Below are 22405 nucleotides of genomic sequence, written 5' to 3'. Positions count from 1 at the left end.
CAAAAATTGATCTCCAAGATTCTGAATTCTTGAATTCTTCCCTTGGCCGAAACCTCCTGATCTCTACTCCTTCCCATAACTTCCCACATGCTAAATATGATCTGCATTTTTATGACCTCCAAATTCTCAATATCCCCCAGTAGTCACTGTCCATCGCTCATCTTCGTGTTTCCTTTACAATCTTTGCAGTTTGAACTCTATCTTCAGCTGTCATCCATGTATTGACCACCAACTCGAAACACTAGCTACCATGTATTTAGTGCTTGCTATGTACCAGACCTTATATTAAATGCTTTACAACAGGAGTTGACAAAGTGTGGTTCTCCAGACCGGTAGCATCACTATCCCTGGGAAACTTGTTAGAAACTCGAATTTCTGAGACCCATCCGAGATGTAGTAAATCAGTAACTCTAGGGGTGGGGCCCACCAAACTGTGTTTTGACAAGTCCCCCAGGTGATTCTGATGAATGCTTTCATTTGAAAACCACTGCTTTACCAATATTATCTTATTTTATTATAAAAGCCTAAGACTGAAGGGTAAATAGTCTTATCCCAGTTTCACAGATGAGGAAACTAAGGCTCAGAGAGGTTAAGTAAATGTACAATGTCTCAGAAACTGAAGATGACAGCATGACAAACCAACCCCAGGTCTGGAAGATTTGAGAGTCCATCCTCTCAAGTTTTACTCCATGAAATCTCTCACTTGCTTGATCTCACATAATTTCTACTTTGTTGATTATTAAACTTGAATAAACCACACTGCACGCTTTATTTTTTTCTGTACTTATGTTTTTGAATATTGCTGGGAGAGTAACAAATAAAAATGCTGTCTTTATTATAATAAATGTATATTTTTTCCTCCTGGGACAGGTTTATACCCGGTGGGCTCACTTGGTGATCTTTCTTCCCATCTCTTGTGGATTCACTATGATATCCCTGTTAAAACTTTCCAACTATTCTCCACATTTTTCCAGTTCACAATGCTATTTCTTGTTGATCACGAGATATCAGTAGAAGGCCTCACCTCTGTTTTCCTAGAGAGACAGGGGCAAGAGAACGTGAGACTTTCTCACTTCCTGCCATTCCACTCTAGAGTCTCAATTGATCTTCTTGTTTCTCCTCCTTGTTCTTGCTTCTAAGGAAGAAGTGACCCTTTTCTCCACTAAGATTGGTTACTTTCACTCTTGGTTCACTAGTTCTGTTTCTTTTTTCATATATTGCTCAATCACCTCTCCCCTTCTCTCACCTGGAACTTCTCTCCCATGCTTTTGGCCCCTTAACCCCATCAACAAAGTACGTTTGGACTTTCTCTTTACTGAAGAGGAACAACTTTCCTCAGTTCTGCTACCATCCCTTCCCCCAATCTCTCTTTTTCATCTTCAGTTCAGTGTCAAACTTCTTTAAAGAATAATCCAAGATTCTTCCATAGATTCCTTTGCCACTCATAATAGTAATACTTTTCTAGCACAACAATTCTCTCAAATGTAATCAATAAGCTCTTCTAAACTAGATCCTCCTCCAAAACAAAACCAAAAGCTGTCTTAATGTGTGTTAATGTTTCCCCTTTAATCTCTCTGTACTGTCTGTTGCCAGTGTGCATCTCTGTAGCAAAACTTTTCCCTGACTTGATTTCCCTGACATTGAAATAACAGAACGCACTTAGCCGTCTCTTCTCGTCTTTTTGGTTGTGATTTGCTGTCTCTTCTTCTTTTTGTAGAATTATTAATTTATTCATCCAATGAACATTTTTAAAGCCTACTATGTGCCAAACACTAAGTTTGGTGTTGAGGCTACAACAGTGAATGTGATACACCTGGTCCTATCCTCTCACACCCTATGGGTTACCTACGATTTCCACTGCCTCTTAAGTGCTTTCTACAGCTCCATTATTTTCTGGTTCTAGGTCACCCTATTAACCTGTTTATATCAGACCAATCTTCTTGCTATATTTCTGATCATAGTGGTCCCCTGCTCAACCCTTCTGAAGTGAAGTACAAACTGCTCAGGCCAGCAATCATAGCACCTGCCTATCTTTCAAGCCATTTCTTCTACCTTTTTCCATGCACTGTATGTTCTGGGCAAAAGGGTCCACTATTCCCCATACTTTTCTGCCTTTACTCTTTTATCTGAAACGTCCCTCCTTTTTACATCTGACAGATGGAATCATATCACATTTTAAGGTTGATCTCAAATGGTCTCCCTTCCATGAAGTCTCTCCAGACCTCGCTGTTCTTTTGAGCTCTCTGTGATAATGTGTTTGATGTTCTCTTCTAGACATAGCCTGTCTAGTGCGGTGTTTATTAGTATAAATATTGTCAAAGTGGACTTCCAGAGCAGCAACTGTGTCAGATTCTCTTCACCTCCAGGAAAGCCCTTTGCCATAGTAAGGCTTATTAACACTTGCTGAATTGAAACGGTCGGATGAGTGTTTAAATCAGATGAAAGCACGTGGAGAGAGGATCAAACAACGGTAAGATAGTCATGCTAAGTCAACACACACACCTTTCGATACGTTGGCTATATTTCTCTTTTTATTTCTTTGTTCTTGGTATTTGCTCTTCTTGATTTGCTTTATCTATTAGCTTGACAAGCAGTTTAACAACTTGATGATACACAGTGGAACAGCACTGCATATCTGCACAAGTCAACAACTGGCTCAGAGGAGGAATAGACTGCCCCTTAGAGGCTGTTATTTAGCATTTTCTTTCTAAATGATGATGTGTTTGTGGGGTGGTCACTGTTGACTGTTTTTCAGAGCTTCTCTTGAGAACATATGAAGTGGCAAGTTACCAATATCTCTCTATGCTTTCATCAGCATTAGTATTTCTAATGATGTTATCAATAGTAATTATTAATGACAATAATGATATACTTGTATCTATAGGGTATTTTATCTTTTTGCACTGTGTTTGTGTTTAGGATTTATTTGGCTTCCATAGCATCTCCAATCCCCATGAAAAATAGTGCCTTAGCTACTTATTTCAGATCATACAAATAGTGGCTCAGCTGATGTTAGAAAACGTGTTTATTTTGTTTGCGTTTTGCAACTCAAAATGTGGTCCTTGGACTAGCAGCCTCTGCCACGCCATTAGAAATGCAGAATCTCAGGCCCCACTCTAGCCCTTCTGGATCAGCACCTGAACTTGAACAAGATCCCTAGGTGATTTCTGCCCCCCATGAAGTCTGAGAAACACCCTCTACATCCTAGAATAGGACAAAAGAGGGTATGTTTTCACCCCTAGGGTACTGTAACTTGTGTGTGTGTGTGAGAGAGAGAGAGAGAGAGAAAGAGAGCGAGAGAGAGAGCAAGCGAGGGAAGAAAAATCTCAGTAGGACATAGGTCTCTCAAGAGGGGTGAGCACTCGGGGTTTTGTGGAGGTGGAACTTCCCTGTATATTTGCAGTAGCTTCATCCGATGATCGCTTTGTACCTGCACTCTGAGGTTAGAGGTTAACTGTTAGAAAAAGAGAGAGAGAGGTGGTGTGTGTGTGTGTGTGTGTGTGTGTGTGTGTGTGTGTGTGTGTAGGGGCGGGTGTGGGGGGGTGTTGTCAGGTAACTGTACCCAAATCAGGAGGATAAAGGACCTAAGCACAAAAGGAAAACCCCTTTCCTGAGCCTCCAGAAGCAGCTCGCTCGAGCTCATTTCCAGCATCTCTAGTTTCTGGATGCATTTCGCCTCCTCGCGTTTCCCCTTAACACCCATGACCCACTCCCTCCATTAAAGCTAGTTGCTCGCCTCCAGGTTTCTTTCTTCCGTCTCAGCTCTCTCCCAATTTCCCGGCACCCCCGGGCCGGCCCCTCCCTCCGCACCGGCTTGCACCTCTCCCCAGCCGGGTGCACCTGAGGCTGGCGCGAGCTGGGGACGCGTGCGGAGCTCCGCGGGCGCGGCGGAGGCAGAGGCGCGCTGGCTGCCACCTCCAGCCCGCGCCTGGGGGACAGCACGCGCAGCGCTTCAGGGACCGTTCTCCACGGCCGCCACTCCCACCTCGTGGCGACCACCGCTGCAGCTGCGGGCGGGCAGCCGTGAGCCCCCGGACCGGGCATAGCCAGCCCGGCGGCTGCTCTTCCCAGATGCCAGGGCCGGGGCGCCGGGCGGCCGTCAGCAGAAGGATGAAGGGCTCGGTGGGAGGAAGGAGAGACAAGCTACAGGGGGCGCCGAAAGCTCAGCCCGGCCACGGTAAGTTGAGCGCAGAAGAGACGTCTCGGCTAGGGTGGTCGAGTTGGCTGGGGTGCCCACGGCGCTGGGGTCGCGCCCCTGCCGGCTGTGAGACGCACAGAATGGGCATTTACAGGATCCAGACCCGGGACCTCCCTCTCCCGCGTACCCCACACCATCAGTCTGCACCCCTGCCTCTTCTGCTGGGAGGCGCCAAGCCGAGATGTTAGGTTGTGGGGGCCGGAGTGGAGAGCGCAGAGCTCGAGGGTCTCTGGACACCACGCGCTGTCGAGAACCAAGGGGCAGGGGAGGCAGGGGTGGGGATGCCAGGGTCAGCCTGGCTGCGGTCGGATTCGAGGGCTGGGCCACCAAGGATAGACGCCCTGCTGCCCTTCTCCTATTGGGTGTGTGCGGGGCGCTCTCCCTCCTCGGGAAACCTGACGAAGTTGTTGGGATAAGAAAGCACAGCGGGGCCAGCTTTGTGATTGTCTTTTCCTTTCTTGTTCTTCCTTTCTGCTTCGTCTTCTTCTTCCTTTTTTTTTTCTTTTCAAAATCTCTCTTCGGGATGCATACGATTTTAGGGCACCGTGAGAAGTTATTGAATTGTCGCAAACTTTCTGGGGGAATCATTTTGACATTTAGGGTGGGGCTGGAGGCTAAGGATAGAGCAGCGCTCCTGAACATGAAGGCCTTCCTGGTCCGGGGCACTGAGTTGCAAGAGAGAGCACAGTCTGCGGACCTTGGGACTTCTTGCATTTTGGGAGAAGTTTTATTGTGGGTGAGAATTAGCCCCCACTGTGGTGTCACCCCTTGTGGAATGCCCAATTTCCCTTAGAATTCAGACTTCGCGTCTCGTGTTTCTGGAGGCTCTGTTTTAGTCTGCTTTTGCCTGAGCTGCGGTTAAAGTAACAGGTGATGTGTTCTTCCTGGGTGTTTGAACATCCCCAAATTCTGGAACCTTGAACTGACTTCCAAGACCACCCTACATTCTGTAGGTGTAACTAAGGACCCTGGAGCTGGCGCTTTTCTATGACATTCCCGTGGTGATTTCTGGAGACGCCATGGGGAAATTTCGCTGTCTTCTCTTGAGGCTATTTGCTAGTAGGTCTGTTAAATGTGGTTTTCACGTGTCCACCCAATTCTGGTTCACCATGTTTCCTGAAATCGGCTGGAAAGGTGTATCTCCCTCTGGGTTTTCATGCCACCTTGCCCTGTACTGGGTAATTCAGTTACTATACTCTGGTCTCTAGGCTTGAAAGGCAAATATGGGTCATTTCAAATTATGTAGATTGATGCAGCGCAGCATGTCTGGAGTTTGCTGCAATTTCTTCACATTTCCTTCCAGATGTTCCTCAGAAATTAACTTGAGCTCTCTATTCATGGAGCTAAAATATAGACTGGGGGAATGGGCAAATATCTTGAGTTAACATATTATCTTAGATTTAAGTAAGTGAAGTGTTAGAAGCTCTTTGTGTTAGGAGAAAGAGATCTAAGCCAAAATTTAGGACTTTTGATCTATTTTTCCTCTATGACAAAGTGGTTGAAGGACTTTTGGGATCATATAATAATAAAAGTAATAACAACAACAAAACATCATCTAACATTTGTTTCCCACTCACTGCACACGAAGCAGTGTGTCAAGGGCTTTACGGCCCCTGTAAATGCACAACAACCCCAAGAAAGCAGCATCTTTACCATCTGCATTTTGTGGATAAGGAAAGGGAGCCTTAGAGATGTTAAATTTGAAAAAGTTCCAGAGTTAGTGTTTTGAAACTCAAGATTGCTAGACTCCGAAGTCGGTTCCATTAACCACTACACAACCTCTTTGAGCCTCATTTGAAAAGTGGAAGGATGACCTCTCTAAGTTCTAAATCCCACGAAAAATTAGTATGGTGGTGACAATATCATAGATTGATTCATCCACAACTATTTCAAATGTTGAATGTAACAGAAATGTGGACCTTGAGACTTAAATCAAATGAAAATTGTGTGGCATTTATGTAATTCTGCCTGTTAGCCCTATAGAGGGCTAAATGCTGAGGCCTTGGTGTTCCCGGTGATGTCCTTCCTTCCTCAGAGCCCTTTATTGTAAATCAATAGTACTGTATTATAATCTTTCTCTTAACAATGTGTGATTTATGACATCAAATATATCTGGTGCTAGCATCACATTTGTGTGACTGTATTGAGTTATCCTGAGGTCTACCTGGACACTCACATGTTTCAGCCAGCTTGTAATTAATGCTCAGATCCTAATAGGATGTTGAATTTCTATTAAGAGATACTAGCAGCTTGTTTTAAAATTTCCTTTTTATTTTGAATAGTATTTTCAAAATAATTACACTCCCTGCTGTGATTTGCTATTTACTAGGTGCATCAAAAGTTTAATAATGAAAAATGTTTGCAATTCAACGAAACATAGGGTTTCATCTACAATAAGAGCTCTGGCTAAAAGATTCACATCTAATTTAGGACTTATTTTATCTGAAATTTAATTAAGATGTTGCATTTCTTATTGCAAATTGTGTGCACACTTTGGTAGCTGAGTACATATCTTCCATTATTTTCTTATAATCTCCAACTTTATGAATGTATTACTCATGAGTTCTTCAGATAAGTTATGTTAGTGCCAGTGTAAAGATTTTGAGGTTTTAAAACTGAGAGCAAGAACAACAAATAAGATGCATTTGTCATATTTCTTTATAAGCTGTAGTTATGCTTCTTTTGGGAATAGTAATATATTTTATGTCACAGATCTGATTTGCCTTCATGTGAATGGAATTATCAAATAAAAGCATATGAATCCATTCGGACGCTAATGATATTAATATCCCAGATGTGGGAGCAGCTTTGGGAAATAGAGAATTTTTGAGAAGTTAAAGATATTTTATCATGTTTCATTACACGTCCATGATATGTTATTGTTTTCAAATAAAACTACATTTCCCTGTCCCATTAAACTAATGGTTATTGCTGTGAATTCTCTTTTTAGAGTTAAACTGTGTTTTCTAGTAGTAAGTTAACATTGCATGAAATATAAATTCCCATCTTTTCTTTTGATATAGTTGAAGTCTTAAAAATAACATCTTTTGCCTACTGGAAATAATACATTTCTGAATATTTAAGGGTTTTAGCAGAAGTATAAAAATAGCATAGGAATACCTTGCCTAGAGGTTTTGTTTATTTTTTTGGAAGTAGACAATGAGGTTGTTATAGTGGCTAATACATTTAACCTTAGTAGTAAAGTATTGAAACTAATTATAAACTTGAATTGTTGAGTTACAAAATATTTTATGACGATAAGAGTCTTGTAAATCTGTGAACCTTATAATCACGTGAACAAATGTTCTTCCATGTTTTACAAATTTTTAAGTTCCATATTTGTACGATAGGACTAATAGTTTATTTGATAGTATTTGGTTATTTGAATGACCAGATCTCTGAAAAGTGATTTAAACTCTGTACAAAGTTGAATCACATTGATATCACAGATTGAAGAAACTAATATTGGGGAACGATTTGTAATTCTGAATGTTTCAAGAGCTTAGAACTCAAAGGTAGATGACACTTAGTTTTTTGACAAAGGCTCTACAGTGAGAGTTTGAGTAAAATAAAGCCTGTGGGTTGAAAATCAGGCAAGCACTTAAATAGCCTCTTAGGAAACTTAGATCAGCTCAACTAGTGTCCATGCCTAAAATTTGTTAGTGTAATTAATCTTTTGAACAAGTGGATAACACATTGGAGATTATTTTTAAAATTCCAGTACATTAAAAGTATATTAATTTATATCTTCTAGGGCTTGCTAAAATTAGCAATAACTCCTCTTTCTGGAATAACCCAACCTTAAACTTTAAAAAAAAAAAAAAAACCACAATGAGAGAGAAATTTAAGAATATCAAGAGACATAGATAAATCAAATTCCTTCATAAAGTCTTCTTCCCATTTTAAATATTATTTTCATCATATCCAGATAATTCTATACCACTTTCAATATTTTGCCCAGATTGAGGTTGGGTTTCAAAGAGTATCTTATTTCTAACCTACTGATGAAGTGGTAGAGAATATTAGAACACCGTTCTAGAATGGGATAGGGACCTCTAGACCACTTAATGACTTTATTACTTTGCCTATAGTGTCATCCAGCCGTGTGTTTAATTTATTGCTTTATTTGGAATACAAAGGAGTAGATCTTCCTGATCTATTTATGGAATTATATCTCCCTAAACAAGCAAGTATGCAGCATTCCTAAAAAGGTCTTTTAAGTGAGAGATTTGCAGTAAAGGAAAGTATTTCCTCTTCTTCAATGTAGTTATGTAGCCCATTTCCCAGCAAACAGTACTGATCTTGTCGTGTCTTGATTGCCCATTAGACCTGTCTGTCTCCATGAGAAGAGAAAATATTACAGTGCAGTGTTAGGGAGGTCCATTTGAGGATTTTCTTAAGGGTTTCTCATAACGTGGGAACAGACATCCTGTGTTTCATTTTTTCTTGATCTTGTCATGTGTTCTGCTTTTATATCTAAAGAGGTATTCACTGCTATTTTTATAATGTATTATTAAAAATTATTAGAGATTTCTTTCTCCTTTAACAATCTCTCATCTACCCTTAACTGAAAGGAAAGAAAAATCAATGAAATGTTTCTATAGTATCTTTACTTTAGTTTTACTTGAACAGAGGATTACACATCTAACTCCAGAAGGCATCCTGAAAAATCTAGATTTTAAAACTGCATTTTGTAGAGAACAACTTCTCGTAGTTAGTCTCAGTGTACCAAATCTAATCCAGATCACCTAGAATTGAGAGAATAGAGGTTGCAGGTACTGGATTGAGTTCTCAGGTGATTACAAATTTTACATTCATAGTAAAATTTGACATTAAACTCCTAGAGACAAAATAGTCATTTAACGTGGTGTAGCATTTAAGAGTGTGAACTCAAGAACTAGAATACCTAGGTTTGCCTCCTTTTTCTGTTCCTTGCAAGCTGTGAGCATTCAGTCAACTTATTGTACATCTCTTTGCCTCAGTGTCCTCATCTATAAAATGGTGATAATAAATGACATAAGTTGATTGAAGACTTAATCAGATGATACATGTGAAGTGCTTCAGATAGCGTCTAGTACAAAGTGACTATGCCATAGATGTTCGCTATTTTTAATCATCATCATTTGTTAGTTTCCTATGGCTACTGAAACAAATAACTACAAACTCGAGGGCTTAAAACAACAAGAATGTGTCCTCTCAGTTCTGGAGGTCAGAAGTCTGGAATCAGTATCACTGGGCCGAAATGAAGGTGTCACCAAGGCTGTGCTCCCTCAGGAGGCTCTGGGGAGAATCTGTACCTTGCCTCTGGCAGCTTCTGGTGGCTGTTAGTATTCCTTGGTTTGTGGTCGCATCACTCCAATCTCTGCCTTTGTCTTTCCGTTGCCTTCTCCTATGAGTCTACCCTCCCTCTGCTTTTCTCTTCTATGTATATTTGTGATTGTGTTTAGGGCCTACCCTGATAATCCAGGGTAATCTCTCATTTTAAGATCCTTTATTTAACCACTTCTGCAAAGACTCTCTTCAGGGATTTACAGGTTTCAGGGATTAGGATCTGATGTACTGGGTATGTGTGTGCACATTATTTTGCCTACTACAATCCTCACCCTCATATTTTTATAGTGTGCAGAATGTATGAAATGATAGCAGAACCAACATAAATAAATTGTGGAAAATATAGAAAGGACCAGAAATTTCATATATTTTTAAAATACATTGTCTTAACTTATGTCCAACTTTTGACTAGATTTTTTGACTAGATTCAAATTTTGACTAGATTTTGAAAGACTTCAGGGAAATTAATTATTTTCTTTCACTTCACTTGAACATAATGCAGTCAATAAATATTTGATGAGTGATTACTTTGTGTTTATAGAGCACTAGTGTTGGAAATTTCAATGTTGACAGGAAAAGCAAGACCCTGGACTCTTGTAGTGTCTAGTGTATAAATAATAACACTACTCCAGACAGCGACTACCTTTTAACAATTACTTTTATTGAGTATAGTTGGCTCTTTATGTTTAACCTTAACATTTTAGGAGCAAAAGAATACTATTTAACTCACTTTAGAGAAAAGGAACTGAGCCAAGGACTATACATGTGCATAGCTAGGAAGAGACAACTTTTGAACTCTGTTGCTTCTGGTTGCACTATACATGCCTTGAAATAAAATGAAGAATCAGGAGCAAATCTAACAAAATAAAAAAAAATGAATTTTTAGAAAGATAAACAGAATTTCATCAACCACATAATGTAGTTAATTAGAAATATCAACTAATGAGATGTTCTGGTTCTTTGGACTTTTGGTTTAACTGCAAAGTTAAGAACTTTTCTTTGAAATTCTTGTTTATTTTGTACATATGTTTCTAAAAGGCATTAGTTGATTTTCTGATCTTAGTGAACAGACATATTTGTTTAATTATTTATTCTTTTCCTTTTTTGAACATTTTAGTGGTGGTAAAATACACATAACATGAAATTTACCATCTAAACCATTTTTAAGGGTACAGTTCAGTGATTTTAAGTACATTCATATAGTTGTAGAACCATCACCACCATCTATCTCCAGAACTCTTTCTTCTTGCAAAACTAAACCTCTGTATCCATTAAACAATAACTCCCCATCCCCGTTCCCCCTAATCTCTAAAAACCACCAGTCTACTTTCTCTCTCTGATTTTAACTACTCTAAGAACCTCATATAAGTGAAATCATTTAATATTTGTCTTTGTGTGAATGGCTTATTTCACTTAGCGTAATATGCTCAAGGTTCATCCATGTTGTAGCATACGTCAGAATTTCCTTCCTTTTAAGCAAAGAAATATTCCATTGTTGGTATATCCTACATTTTTCTTATCTGTTCATCCATTGATGGACACTTACTTGGATTACTTTCACATGTTACCTAATGTGAATAATGCAGCTGTGAACATGTGTGTACAAACAACACCTCGAGACTGCTTTCAATCCTTTTGGAACACCCAGAAGTGGAATTGCTGGATCATATGGTCATTCTATTTTTAATTTTTTGAGGAACCACCATGTTTTCCTCAGTGGCTTTACCATTTTACGTTCCCACTAGCAGTACACAGTGGTTCTAATTTCTCCAATCCACACCAACACTCGTTTTCTGTTTTTTTGTTGCAGTGGTGGTGGTTGTTTTATAGTGACCATCCTAATGGGTGTGAGGTGGTATCTCACCATAGTTTTGATTTGAATTTCCCTAATGATTAGTGTATTGAACATCTTTTCATGTGCATATTGATCATTTGTATATCTTCTTTGGAGAAATGTCTGTTCAAGTCCTTTGACCATTTTTGAATCGGGTTGTTTGGTTTTTTATTTGTTGAGTTTTAGGAATTCTCTATATATTCTGCATCTTAATCCCTTAATAGGTATACGATTTGGAAATATTTTCTTCCATTCTGTCGGCTGCCTTTTTACTCTGTTAATAGAGTGTTTTGATGCACAAATTTTTAAAATTTTCACAAAGTTCAATTTGTCTATTTTTTTCTTACATTGCCCATACGTTTGGTATTATATCTAAGAAATCAGTGCCTATTCTTTACCTTTGTTTTGGTAATGGGTTTAAAATGTTTTAAAAACAATGTAAAATATCACTAAATTAAATTTAAAAAATAAGAGACCAGAATGAGAAAGAATGAACTACAATTACAGACTAAAACATGAATAATCTCACAAATGTTATGTTCACCAACAAAAGTCATAAATCCCCAAAATCATGATACCATTTACATAAAGTTCAAAATTAAGCAAAGCTAACTTATGAACACTTCATAGTTATTGGTTAGGGAGGGGGCAAGATGCTGAAAATATTCTCTTTCCTAAGCTGTGTGTTGATTAGATGGGTCTGTTCACTTGTAAAAATTCACCAAGTTGTACGTATGATTTATGCACTTCTCTGTATTTGAGTTATACTTCAAAAAAGTTACAAAACAGTTAATCATTGAGAAACACATGACAGAGAGAAATTTCCTTAAGAGTAGGAAAGATAAGTAAAGAAGTACTCCAACCTGTGTTCTCAGGGAGTATCCATTCAGAGGACTTGGTCCATAAATTTGGCCCTAAGTTTTTAAACAACCATCAGACCCATAGAAGCAGATATTATCAGAACCCTATTGTTCAAGAAAAAAAGACAATTCCTAGTACTGAGACTGGAGAGAATTTTTCCCATGAGTCTTCATCAAGAGGGAACTGAATGGTTCAATGAGCAACATCCTTGTTAATGTAGCAGAGACTTTCATAGGAATCTTTCTTACAAAGTACAGAGCAGTTTAGTTACTGGGATGCTTTCTGGTCTGGCTTAACATCAAGCATTTCAAAGTTTCTAGAAGGGTTGGAGGGCTATGTACCCCTTAGACAATGCTGTATAAATTTTGCTCCCTCTAATCGCACTTTTGGCCATGGTTGTGTGACAGTCATCTTGAGTCCACTTACTTAGACAAATTCTGAGTGTTGATGTTCTTTGTGATGAGTTGAAAGCTGGAGTCAGCTTGACTCTTTGAGGAACATGAGAAAATGGATACCTTCCAGGAATGGTAGGGATATCTCTTAAGTAGGAGCAGTGGGCAATGTCCATATTTGCCTTAAGAATAGGTAGGGTACAGTGAACTAAGTTGGATTTCTCCTAATAGTTCAGTTCTTCCCAGGTCTCCCTGAGCATCAATAATCTAGATAATAGATATAATCTCATAGACAATAAACCCATTATGGCAGGGACTATGTTTTATTAACCTTTCTACCTCCTGCAATGCTTATCAGTGCCTTAAACAAAGTAGGTGTCCCAAAACATTTGTCTAATGAATAAGTAATTAAATTCCACGTTGTGGTAGACATAGAATTTGTAGAAAATTGAGCTAAATAATGGTCAGAATCTGAAGATATTCTGAAAATTTTCTTAAAAACAGCACAATAATCTATCATATTTTGATATACCTTGTCATTTGCTCTCTCCTGAATAAAGTAGACGCAGCTCAATTACTGGTTAATTGATGGCTATTAGTAGGTTGAGTCAAGTTATTTGGTACCTCATAAAGAAGAAAGTAAGCTTAGTAGATTGCTTTCAAAATACCATTTTTCAATTTCTGTGAACTTTGGTGAGCTCTTTGTATTTGTAAAAATTCGTTATTAATTAGTGGCATAATTCTTACTTATTAATCATAAATTATGTCTGATTGCAATGTATCCTTCTTTGACTCTTCATAAGCAAAAAACCAGAACAAGTTAACCTGAAGAGATGATACTGGGAAAATAAAAAATATTTTCTCTTTTTAGATCATAAATTAGAACATGTCTTCTTAATTTAATTTTCAAAAGTTGAAAAGGAACCCCTCAGAACTCTGAGGAAGTCAAAAGAATTTCTTTCTTAAAAGATTGCTTTAACAAGAGTAAAAGTTCTCCTGTTTAGGGCTTTTTAGCATGCATAAGAAAATTTGAGAAGAACTAAATAATATTCAGTATAGAAAAGGCTGCCATTACAAATGATGAGATTCACATTTCTGTGTTCATTTAGAGCAAAATTGTTTTAATCTTTTCCTACTAGTGCACATACTAAAATCTTATATTGAAATAGTATTTCACAGGATACAAAAATGACATCTGCAATTTCTCATTTGTTTCTTCCCACAAATTACGTGACTAGGTGTTACCATTAGCCACATTTACATTTTTTAATTTTTTAAGAAGAGGGAACAAAACTAAGAAAGGTCAACTGATTTTGCAAGGCCAAGTAACTTGTAGGTGGTAAAGCTGGATCATGAACTAACCATGTCTGACTCAAAGCCTGGTGTTCTCTGTGCTGCTCTGAATAGTTTCCTTTTCTTTCCGCATACACAGAGAAATAGCTTCTGTTAAGTCTATCGTACTTTGGAATGATTTACAGAGGGACAATGATAGTATATGAATGGAATAGAGATGAGAATAATCAATAAATGACAGTATTAAGGGAGCACTAATGAAACTTTAATTTGAAAATTGCTCCAAAATGCACTCTAGGATAGGCTTTATGACCATACTCGGATTTGATGTGAAGATAAACTGATTTTATGCAAATACTAAAGTGACTTTAACAGTTATTTTATATACCTTGATGTGATCCTTAAGGAAAATTGTCAGGACCATTAATAAGTTTCTAAATTGATTAGGCTAATTTGGTACTCCAAAAGGCATCTTCCTATAAATTAATGCTGCCTATTACATTCTGATTAGAGCCAATTGCTCGCTTTCCATGCCCAAGCTTGAAAGTTTCCAGTCTCTACATTTTTGTGCTTTCCCAGTTGCTGGCTTTCCATTTTGTCTTGCCACATCAGAACAATGAATCATCTTGTCCATTAGCTGAGTTTGGAAACTCTGTGTTATTCAATGAATTTTTTTTTTACCTCATCCCTTTGATTATTTGAAACCTGGCAACTTCACTACTTTCCCAAATGTGTTTGTGATGCAATGTCAACTAGTTTTCTTTTGAATAGCAAAAGGCTGCAATGATTTTTCGTCCTTATAAGTCAAATGGAATATTTTAATAATCAACATTTTGTGTTTCAGAATAATAAAAGGTTTAAGGTAGTAATAGCTAGTGATCTCTAGAGGGGCAGCGTAATCAAATAATGTTAGAAGGCTCTCAATTTTTATAACCTGAAGGAAACAGAACTGTGCCAACTGAGTGATCACCCTGATTATCAGAGCCTCATAGGAATACACAGTTATTCATTTCTATTTCATGAATTTCCAGTAAAGGAGAGTCGAAACATTAAAGTTTAAGTGCTATTTGTTTGTTTCTAATAGTTAAAGCATAAGGTGAACAGAAGGACACACAGTGAGATAACGTATGCCAACACAACGTGCCTCTCGTGCCCCTACAACGAACAGGGCACACAAGGGCATTGATATTTGTTCCATTTTGAAAGAATTCTTAAGATTTCACGTCATTGCTTTCTCATTAAGATAAACAACAATGAATCTTGGAAGTGTGCTCTTACTGAGGTGTCGATAGAGTCTAATAAATGATGATGGTAATAAATTACTGAAATTTGGTTGATTGTCATAATGTGTATAGAGAACATAGTGAAGTATGTCCTTTAGGATACTGCCAAGCTCTGTGCAATACTTAATGTGTCTGGAACTAGAATTGTGGTACTGATTCCATGAATATGGCTGTGTGTGTATGGGCGTGTGATGTGTGTCTGAAAAGTAAAGTAGTTTGGAAGTTATTAAGAGGTTAGTTTGAGGATGGCTTGGCATACTTTTGTGGAAAATCGTAAAAGTAGTTTGGCCTAAAAGAATAAAATTACCAGGCACATGTTTTAAAAAAGAAATCATGCTCTTTCAGTAGTCTAGCAAAGGTTTATTTAACTCTTGCTTTATTGGTTCCTGAAATTTTTCAGAAAATGAAGCAAGTTGTAAGAGTTCAACTGCGAATACTTTCCAAGATGACATTGGAAATGTCCCCAAAGAGGATGTTGTTAAAGCTATAGTCAGGTGGCTGCGACTGTAATAATCATGGTAATCCCAACCTCAGTTGTGTCTTGTTTGCATTCAAGTAAAAAATTAATCCCATAAACAATTTTGAGAACTTAACTCTACATTAAAAAAAATTCTTATTGAATGTTATGCTGCCTTTAATATATATATCTAATTCTCTCTTATAATCTTTGTAAAAATATTATTCATATGGCCAAGCAGCATAAATGATATTATGCATTCATTTGTTTCTATATGATTCATAACTAGTTTCCTTACCAATACGAGACTTACTGTCTCTATGGGGCATCATTTCCTATCAGTTCTACTGGCATTCCCATTGTCATCTCAAAATGAGTTCATCATTTCACCCCTAAATTCAGCTCCACTTCTTCTCGACTTAACTCTTTCATTCAGTACCAACACTGTCTTCTCTGAGTTTAACTATTTCTGCACAATTAAGCAGCAGATACCAATCTTGACTTACAATGACTTACAGTGATTGCCTTGTTATCATTGTACATTAATAATCATAGGGAACATTAAAAGATCTTAAAGTTAGTATCATTACATTTCTTTTTCAGATCTCACTATTGCTGAGACAAATACTACATTCCTTCAATATGCCCAAGGGAGCAGAGCATCTGCAAATATTCGGGGAAGATTTAGCTTCATTTTCAAGCCAAATGCAAAAACTGTCTATTTTATTTTCCTTCTTTTAAAAAGCTAATACCAGCTCATTTTTAAGGAGGTATTAGATTCTACAACAGACAGAAAAATCTCTTGGAAGTTGCATTGCATAATAATATTTCTGTATATGTTTTAAGCTAGTTATATCAATTCCGGCCTCCTTCTAGCATTACCCAATGATAATAGACTTAAAATGGCCACTGAGAGAAGTCATTCCACAATTACATTTTTATTTCATTCCGAGTAATTAAGTCAAAATGGTCAACAATAGTTTTAGTATTTTTTGTACAGGGAGGCAAAGCATCACATTTTTTGCTGGACGTCAGAAAGAGGTCATCTGCTTTCATTTCCTGGGTTCTGGGCCAGATGGTTTGCAGAATTATGATATTGAGTCACCAAATCATTTAGATGGTTCTAATAACTGTGGAGATGAGTGTTTGCTTTTGCCATTTAAAATTTCAGCTCCACTGGACATCCATTCTTGGTGTTGCCAAGTCATTCTTCTAATCCACAGTACCTGCCTTTCTATAAAGGCCATTCTAAATTTTGTCTTGCATTTCAAGTCCTTTGTCCAATGCCTGCTCTTACATTCAGAATATTATCTGGTTTCTGCTTCTCAGCTGAAATAAAGACCATTAGACAGGCGCATCTTCAAATTTTCTTTCTTTAATTACCAGTCACAGCTTTATTTATAACCATCCTGATTCACATCTCTATCTCAAAAAGATTGCTGTCCCAATGCCCGCTTACCTATTTTATGATCCCACTTCCTCCTGGTGCCTCCTAAACATTTCATCAATTACTCATCCTGTCTCTTAAAACTTCACTCTCTCCTTCCATCTGCTCTCCCTCCAGACCTGACGTACTTTCCTTTCTGAATGGAATAATTTCCTTCATCTGCTGTCCTAAATCTCTCCTCGGAAGCATTGTCAAACTTTTGGAAAGGGCGGTCTCCATGCTTTTCCATCATTTCCTCACCTCCATTTGTCATACTTTTGAGACACTTTCCAATGATTACACATGAACTTTATGTCAAATCCAAAGGTCTCTTTTCAATATTACTTCTTCTTGAACATGCTGAAATATTTAATACTGCTGACTATCCTTGTTTTTCATTCAACAAATACTTACTGAGTGCCCAGTACTGCATAAGGTACAAATCCTGGATAAGATTCAGCACTTTCTTTCCAGGAACTCAAAGTTAACTGGGAAAGGACTAAATAAACGATTAAAGTAGAGCATAGCAAATGCTTATAGTGACTAAATCTGTTTACTAATACGTCTTATTTTCCTCTCTCCTATCACCTGGAAAGATTGTGATTTTCCACCCCCCGAAGTGAAGTTATGACATATTATTTGCTGTGGCCAAGAAAATGTGGGTGGAACTTAAGTGTTACTTTCTGGCAGAAGACTTTAAAATCTGGTGTGTGTTTTGTCAGGTTCCTTTCCCCTGTCACAGAGACCAATAGTGTTTCAGATGGTGTAGGCTTTGATAGCTTGTGACCCTGAGTAAGGATAACTTGAAACAGAAGATCTGCTGACCTGTGATGAACATGTGTGAGCAAGAAGTCAGTCTTTGTTTTTTTAAGTCATTAAGATTTTAGGATTTTGTCACTGCAGCATAATCTAGCATATCCTGATTGATTCAGAGCTACATGAAAATGTAAATAAAGTACTGTGAAAATATGACCCTGCACTTTCAAGCATTTATATCTGCACTTACAAGCTTCCTACTAGACTTTTTAAACTGCCTGTTCCAAAGTCACCCTAAACTCACCATATTAAAAAGAAAATTTCTTAAAAACGTGAAAGTAATTGCTAGGCAATAAGTGACTGAAGTTAGCTGTCTTGCATCAAACTAAAAGGTAATAGAAAATCAATTCACAACCAACCATATACTTTTCTTAACATACTTGTTATTGGAGTTTAGGGCTACACTGGAGTTTGTATTTCTTTCTCTACAAACTTCTTGAAACTTAAAAACATTTCAAGTTTGCTTAGAGATTTGGGGATAATGATATGCTTTGGTCTATTTTTCTTCCTATCTGAAAGCTTCATTGTGTTAAGACTGGAAAAGTGCTATGTAATTATGTGTGTGAACTCAATGGTGGAATTTTCTTTTTATGTGCTTATTTTATGTGCTTATTCCTGCACTTTTCACATAATTAATTGCTCACAATAATATAGTTCCTATTATTACTTGCTATCTCATTTCCTATACGTACTGGGGAGAGGGCATTGTCTGGATGGGAAATGTTTTGCTCACTTAATGGTAGACTCTGATTTTGTTACCACTCTAACCTCTCCTCCTTGTATTTTATATCATCTTTTCCTCTCCTTTAAATATTTCACCATAGACTTATTTTGTAATATGTCCAATTATATGTAATTGAGGATAACTTTGAATGAGCTAAACTCAGAAATATCGCTTTGGAAGGGCCTTATTTTTGATTTATACTCCTATATATCATATATTTCTCTATCTCCAACTCTTAAGAAATTAAACCATAACAATCCCCACTCTATCTAATCTATCTAATTTTGATGCTTGAAACCATATCTTTACATTTCCTTGAAATCTTAGCTTAAGGGTTGGGAAACAGAATTCTAGCATAGAAGGCCTACTAGAATCTCATTAAGGCAGGAGTTTCTGTGGCCATGAGGAAAGGACACTATTGTGTTGGCCTCTTTTCTCTTCGCCTCCTCCCCTCACTTCTCTTAGGCTTGCCTTCCCTATCTGCTGCCCCACATCCAGATACCCCCTGGAAAAAAATCTTTCTTTAGGAAATAAAGGTGATACTAAAATAAAAATCACACAAATGCTCAAAACAATAGTGTATGTAATTACATTCCATATGCATCAAAATTTACCTCCTGTGCAATTTGCTGTTTCACATGTGGAACATTTTACAAATGCTCAATAATAAAGCAAAACACGGTGTCTGTAAAGTATAAACACAGATGCTTTGGTTATATGGTATTTGTATTTTTTGGTCTCTTGATTTCCACCTCCAGCTAGTCATTGGAACTCAAAGTAATTAAATCTCAAGCTGCTTAAAACATGCACATGTGCTCAGACAGGCACGTATACATACATGAATTAAGAGTTTTTATTATTCCACATATGTTTTTTACATGTTTGTTCTTTGGAAAGAAATCAGAAGTATTTGCAACCTATATGCAGTAAAGAGAAATGCTAGTTAAAGGATAGTATAAGGAATTTACTGAGTTAAGTGTCTGTTTGCTGTAATACAGTTTTTCATGTGTTGTACCTTCTGTACTTCATAATTTGAAAATACGTTCTTCTTTGTCAACAGGCTCTACTGTTAAATTTGTGACATGGTTGTATACTTTGTATGCTAAAAATCCTTTATTTGTTCCTGTATTCATTTGTAAGGACAAATGATTATTGTTACGCTCTACAGGTGATTCAGTCATAGTACATTTTAGCTTGCTTCATATTTGATTATGATATTCTTGTGGGTATTAAAAAATTTTCCTGGATTTTTTTTTTTGATGCAGGATCTTTATCTTCATCATCTTGCTAACATTGTCCAGCTTCTTCTTTTTTTTTTTTTTTTGTGAGGAAGATCAGCCCTGAGCTAACATCCGTGCTAATCCTCCTCTTTTTGCTGAGGAAGACCGGCTCTGAGCTAACATCTATTGCCAATCCTCCTCCTTTTTTTCCCCAAAGCCCCCCAGTAGATAGTTGTACATCATAGTCGTACATCCTTCTAGTTGCTTTATGTGGGACACGGCCTCAGCATGGCCGGAGAAGCAGTGAGTCAGTGCGCGCCCGGGATCTGAACCCGGGCCGCCAGTAGCGGAGCGCGCGCACTTAACCGCTAAGCCACCGGGCTGGCCCTGTCCAGCTTCTTTTTAACTTCTTGGAATCCATTCAAGTTTCTTTCTTTAAGTTTTCGTGAAGCTCACTGACTTCTTGGTCTCAGTTTCTTTCAAGGCCTCTTAGCTGCCACTCTGAGATTTTATTTCCTTTTTGCACACTTATATTTTCTACTATTTCTTCTATCCCATATCATTATTTTCCTGGATCTTACTGTCATCTTACTGGAATTCATAACAAATAACTATGTTAGAAAGGATTTGTGTGATGTAAAATAGAACATCTGAGTCTTTGCAAAAGACTTGACAACATACATCCAAAGCTTTAAAAATATGTATGTCATTTGATATAACAAATAAACACATGGAAATTTCTTCTAAAATGCATTTATTTAATGAAAATATTACAATACCTATAAAGACTTAATGATAAGTTTATACTTGCAACTTTTTTGTAAGATAATAGAGACTATATAAAGGACCTCAAAAGACGTTCTAGCAACATGATGGGATACATGAGGTAGCCAAAAAGCATCTATTGACATTAAATTACACTTACTATATTGTAAATAAATAAAAGAAATCATAATCAATGTAGGTTCTAATTTCTATTCAATTTTATAATTATATGTGTATAATAAAGGGCATCAACAGTGATGTTCAGAACTTTCTGTGATGATGGTAATGTTCTGTATCTGTGTTGTCCAATATGGTAGTCACTTGTGGTTACTGAGCATTTGAAATGTTGTTAGTGTGACCGAGGAAGTGAATTTTTAATATTGTTTAATTTAAATTAACTAGCCACAACACCATATTGGACGGCATAGGTATAGAGGACTAATACTACTAATGGTAATTGTTTCTAGTAGGGAATCATTGATTCTAAGTTTTTCTTATGTTTTTTTGTTCTTATCTATATTTTTAAAAATAAATTTATGATAAAAACAATAAAGGAATCTTTATTTTGAAGAAAATATGCTTGATAGATATTGTCATACTATCAAAACCATGGTATCTAAATCATTATTTGAGCTTTTAATAATATATAAGCATATTGTTCATTTCCTTCAGGTCAACATTTCTGTCATATTTCAGAAATAATTAAATTTTCATAAGGGATATGCCTGTGTCTCTTGGATTAAGTTTGTGTTTTCAAAGGACAGAAAAATAGTTTTAATATTAGCAACAATAACAGCCAATGTTTATCAAGACTTAGTAAGTGCCAGACACTGCTTTACATATATTAACTCGTTTAATCCTTACTGTATATATTTGAAATATGTACTAATACTTTCTCCATCCTACAGATGAAGAAACTGAGGCACAGAGAATTTAAGTAGGTTGCCTAAGATTACTCAGCTAGAAAATAGGGTGTGGAGGGAGAGAATCTGGCTTTCAAACCCAGGCAATATGAAAGCCCTGTAATCAGCATAACTATGTGTTTCTCCATCCACGTTCAGCAGAGAGGGTGCTGCTGAGAAGCAGGTAGAGCATTAGATTTAAACAGGGTTATGCTTTGGCCAATCGAGAAAGAAGATAAAGCAAGAAAAAGGTAAGGGAGTTGAGAGTTCATGTGTGTTTGTGATTAGAATTATTGTCCACAGAATTTATATTGGATAAGATGGAAAATGAGAGCAAAAAGAGGAACACTAAAATGTGAAAGGAAGGGGTAAAATTTGTTTCAGTCGTGGTAGTGGAACACATGAGCAGGAAAGATAGGAGGTGGCGGTCAGAGAGTGAGGTGTCTGAGATTTTGGAGGGGATTCAGTTATTTGCATGGTTAAGATGAGAGTATAAATGTGAGAGTGTGTGGCTGAGGTAGGATGGAGGGTAAGATTGGAACCAGTTTAAAGGAGTGAAAGAACAAGGCTTTGGATGTGCCAACTACATGCACGAAATCATCATCATGTATGACAGGAGTAATTTTGGAGACAGTGATGGTGAGCCAAGAGCTAAAATCTTGTAGTGCTTTGTGGATGACTGCAATGAGGAAGGGGATTGGTGCTACAGTCTATGATTTGTTGCCATGTTCGATTGTTTATTGTAACACCATTGTATCAAGATGTCCTGAGTTCCTATTGGGCAGATTTCCTGTACTTTTGCCAAATAGTACAGAGACTGCAACAATAAATTAGGGAGGAGTGATTGTGTCTTGTATGAAAGTTGCTGAGCCACTGAGTTGGATGAGAACCTGATGCTGCTTG

At 37.4% G+C, this 22405-nt stretch overlaps 1 protein-coding gene across 2 annotated transcripts in view; it reads left to right on the top strand.

The window, feature by feature from the left end:
* The first annotated feature begins 3567 nt into the window (after nt 1-3567).
* ZNF385D (zinc finger protein 385D) overlaps nt 3568-22405 on the top strand; it is an 817460-nt gene continuing 798622 nt past the window's right edge. For both annotated transcript variants that reach the window (XM_087430608.1, XM_087430607.1), the window contains exon 1: nt 3568-4177. In XM_087430608.1, the coding sequence (XP_087286734.1) occupies nt 4072-4177 (106 nt within the window). In that variant the 5' untranslated portion in view covers nt 3568-4071. The remainder of the gene's footprint in view (nt 4178-22405) is intronic.

This window comes from Ceratotherium simum, chromosome 5 (genome assembly GCF_057802395.1).
Source record: "Ceratotherium simum simum isolate JZ-2026a chromosome 5, ASM5780239v1, whole genome shotgun sequence".
Lineage (NCBI taxonomy): Eukaryota > Metazoa > Chordata > Mammalia > Perissodactyla > Rhinocerotidae > Ceratotherium > Ceratotherium simum.
Note: the sequence above shows the minus strand (reverse complement) of the source record. Positions and strands in the feature narration are given on the sequence as shown.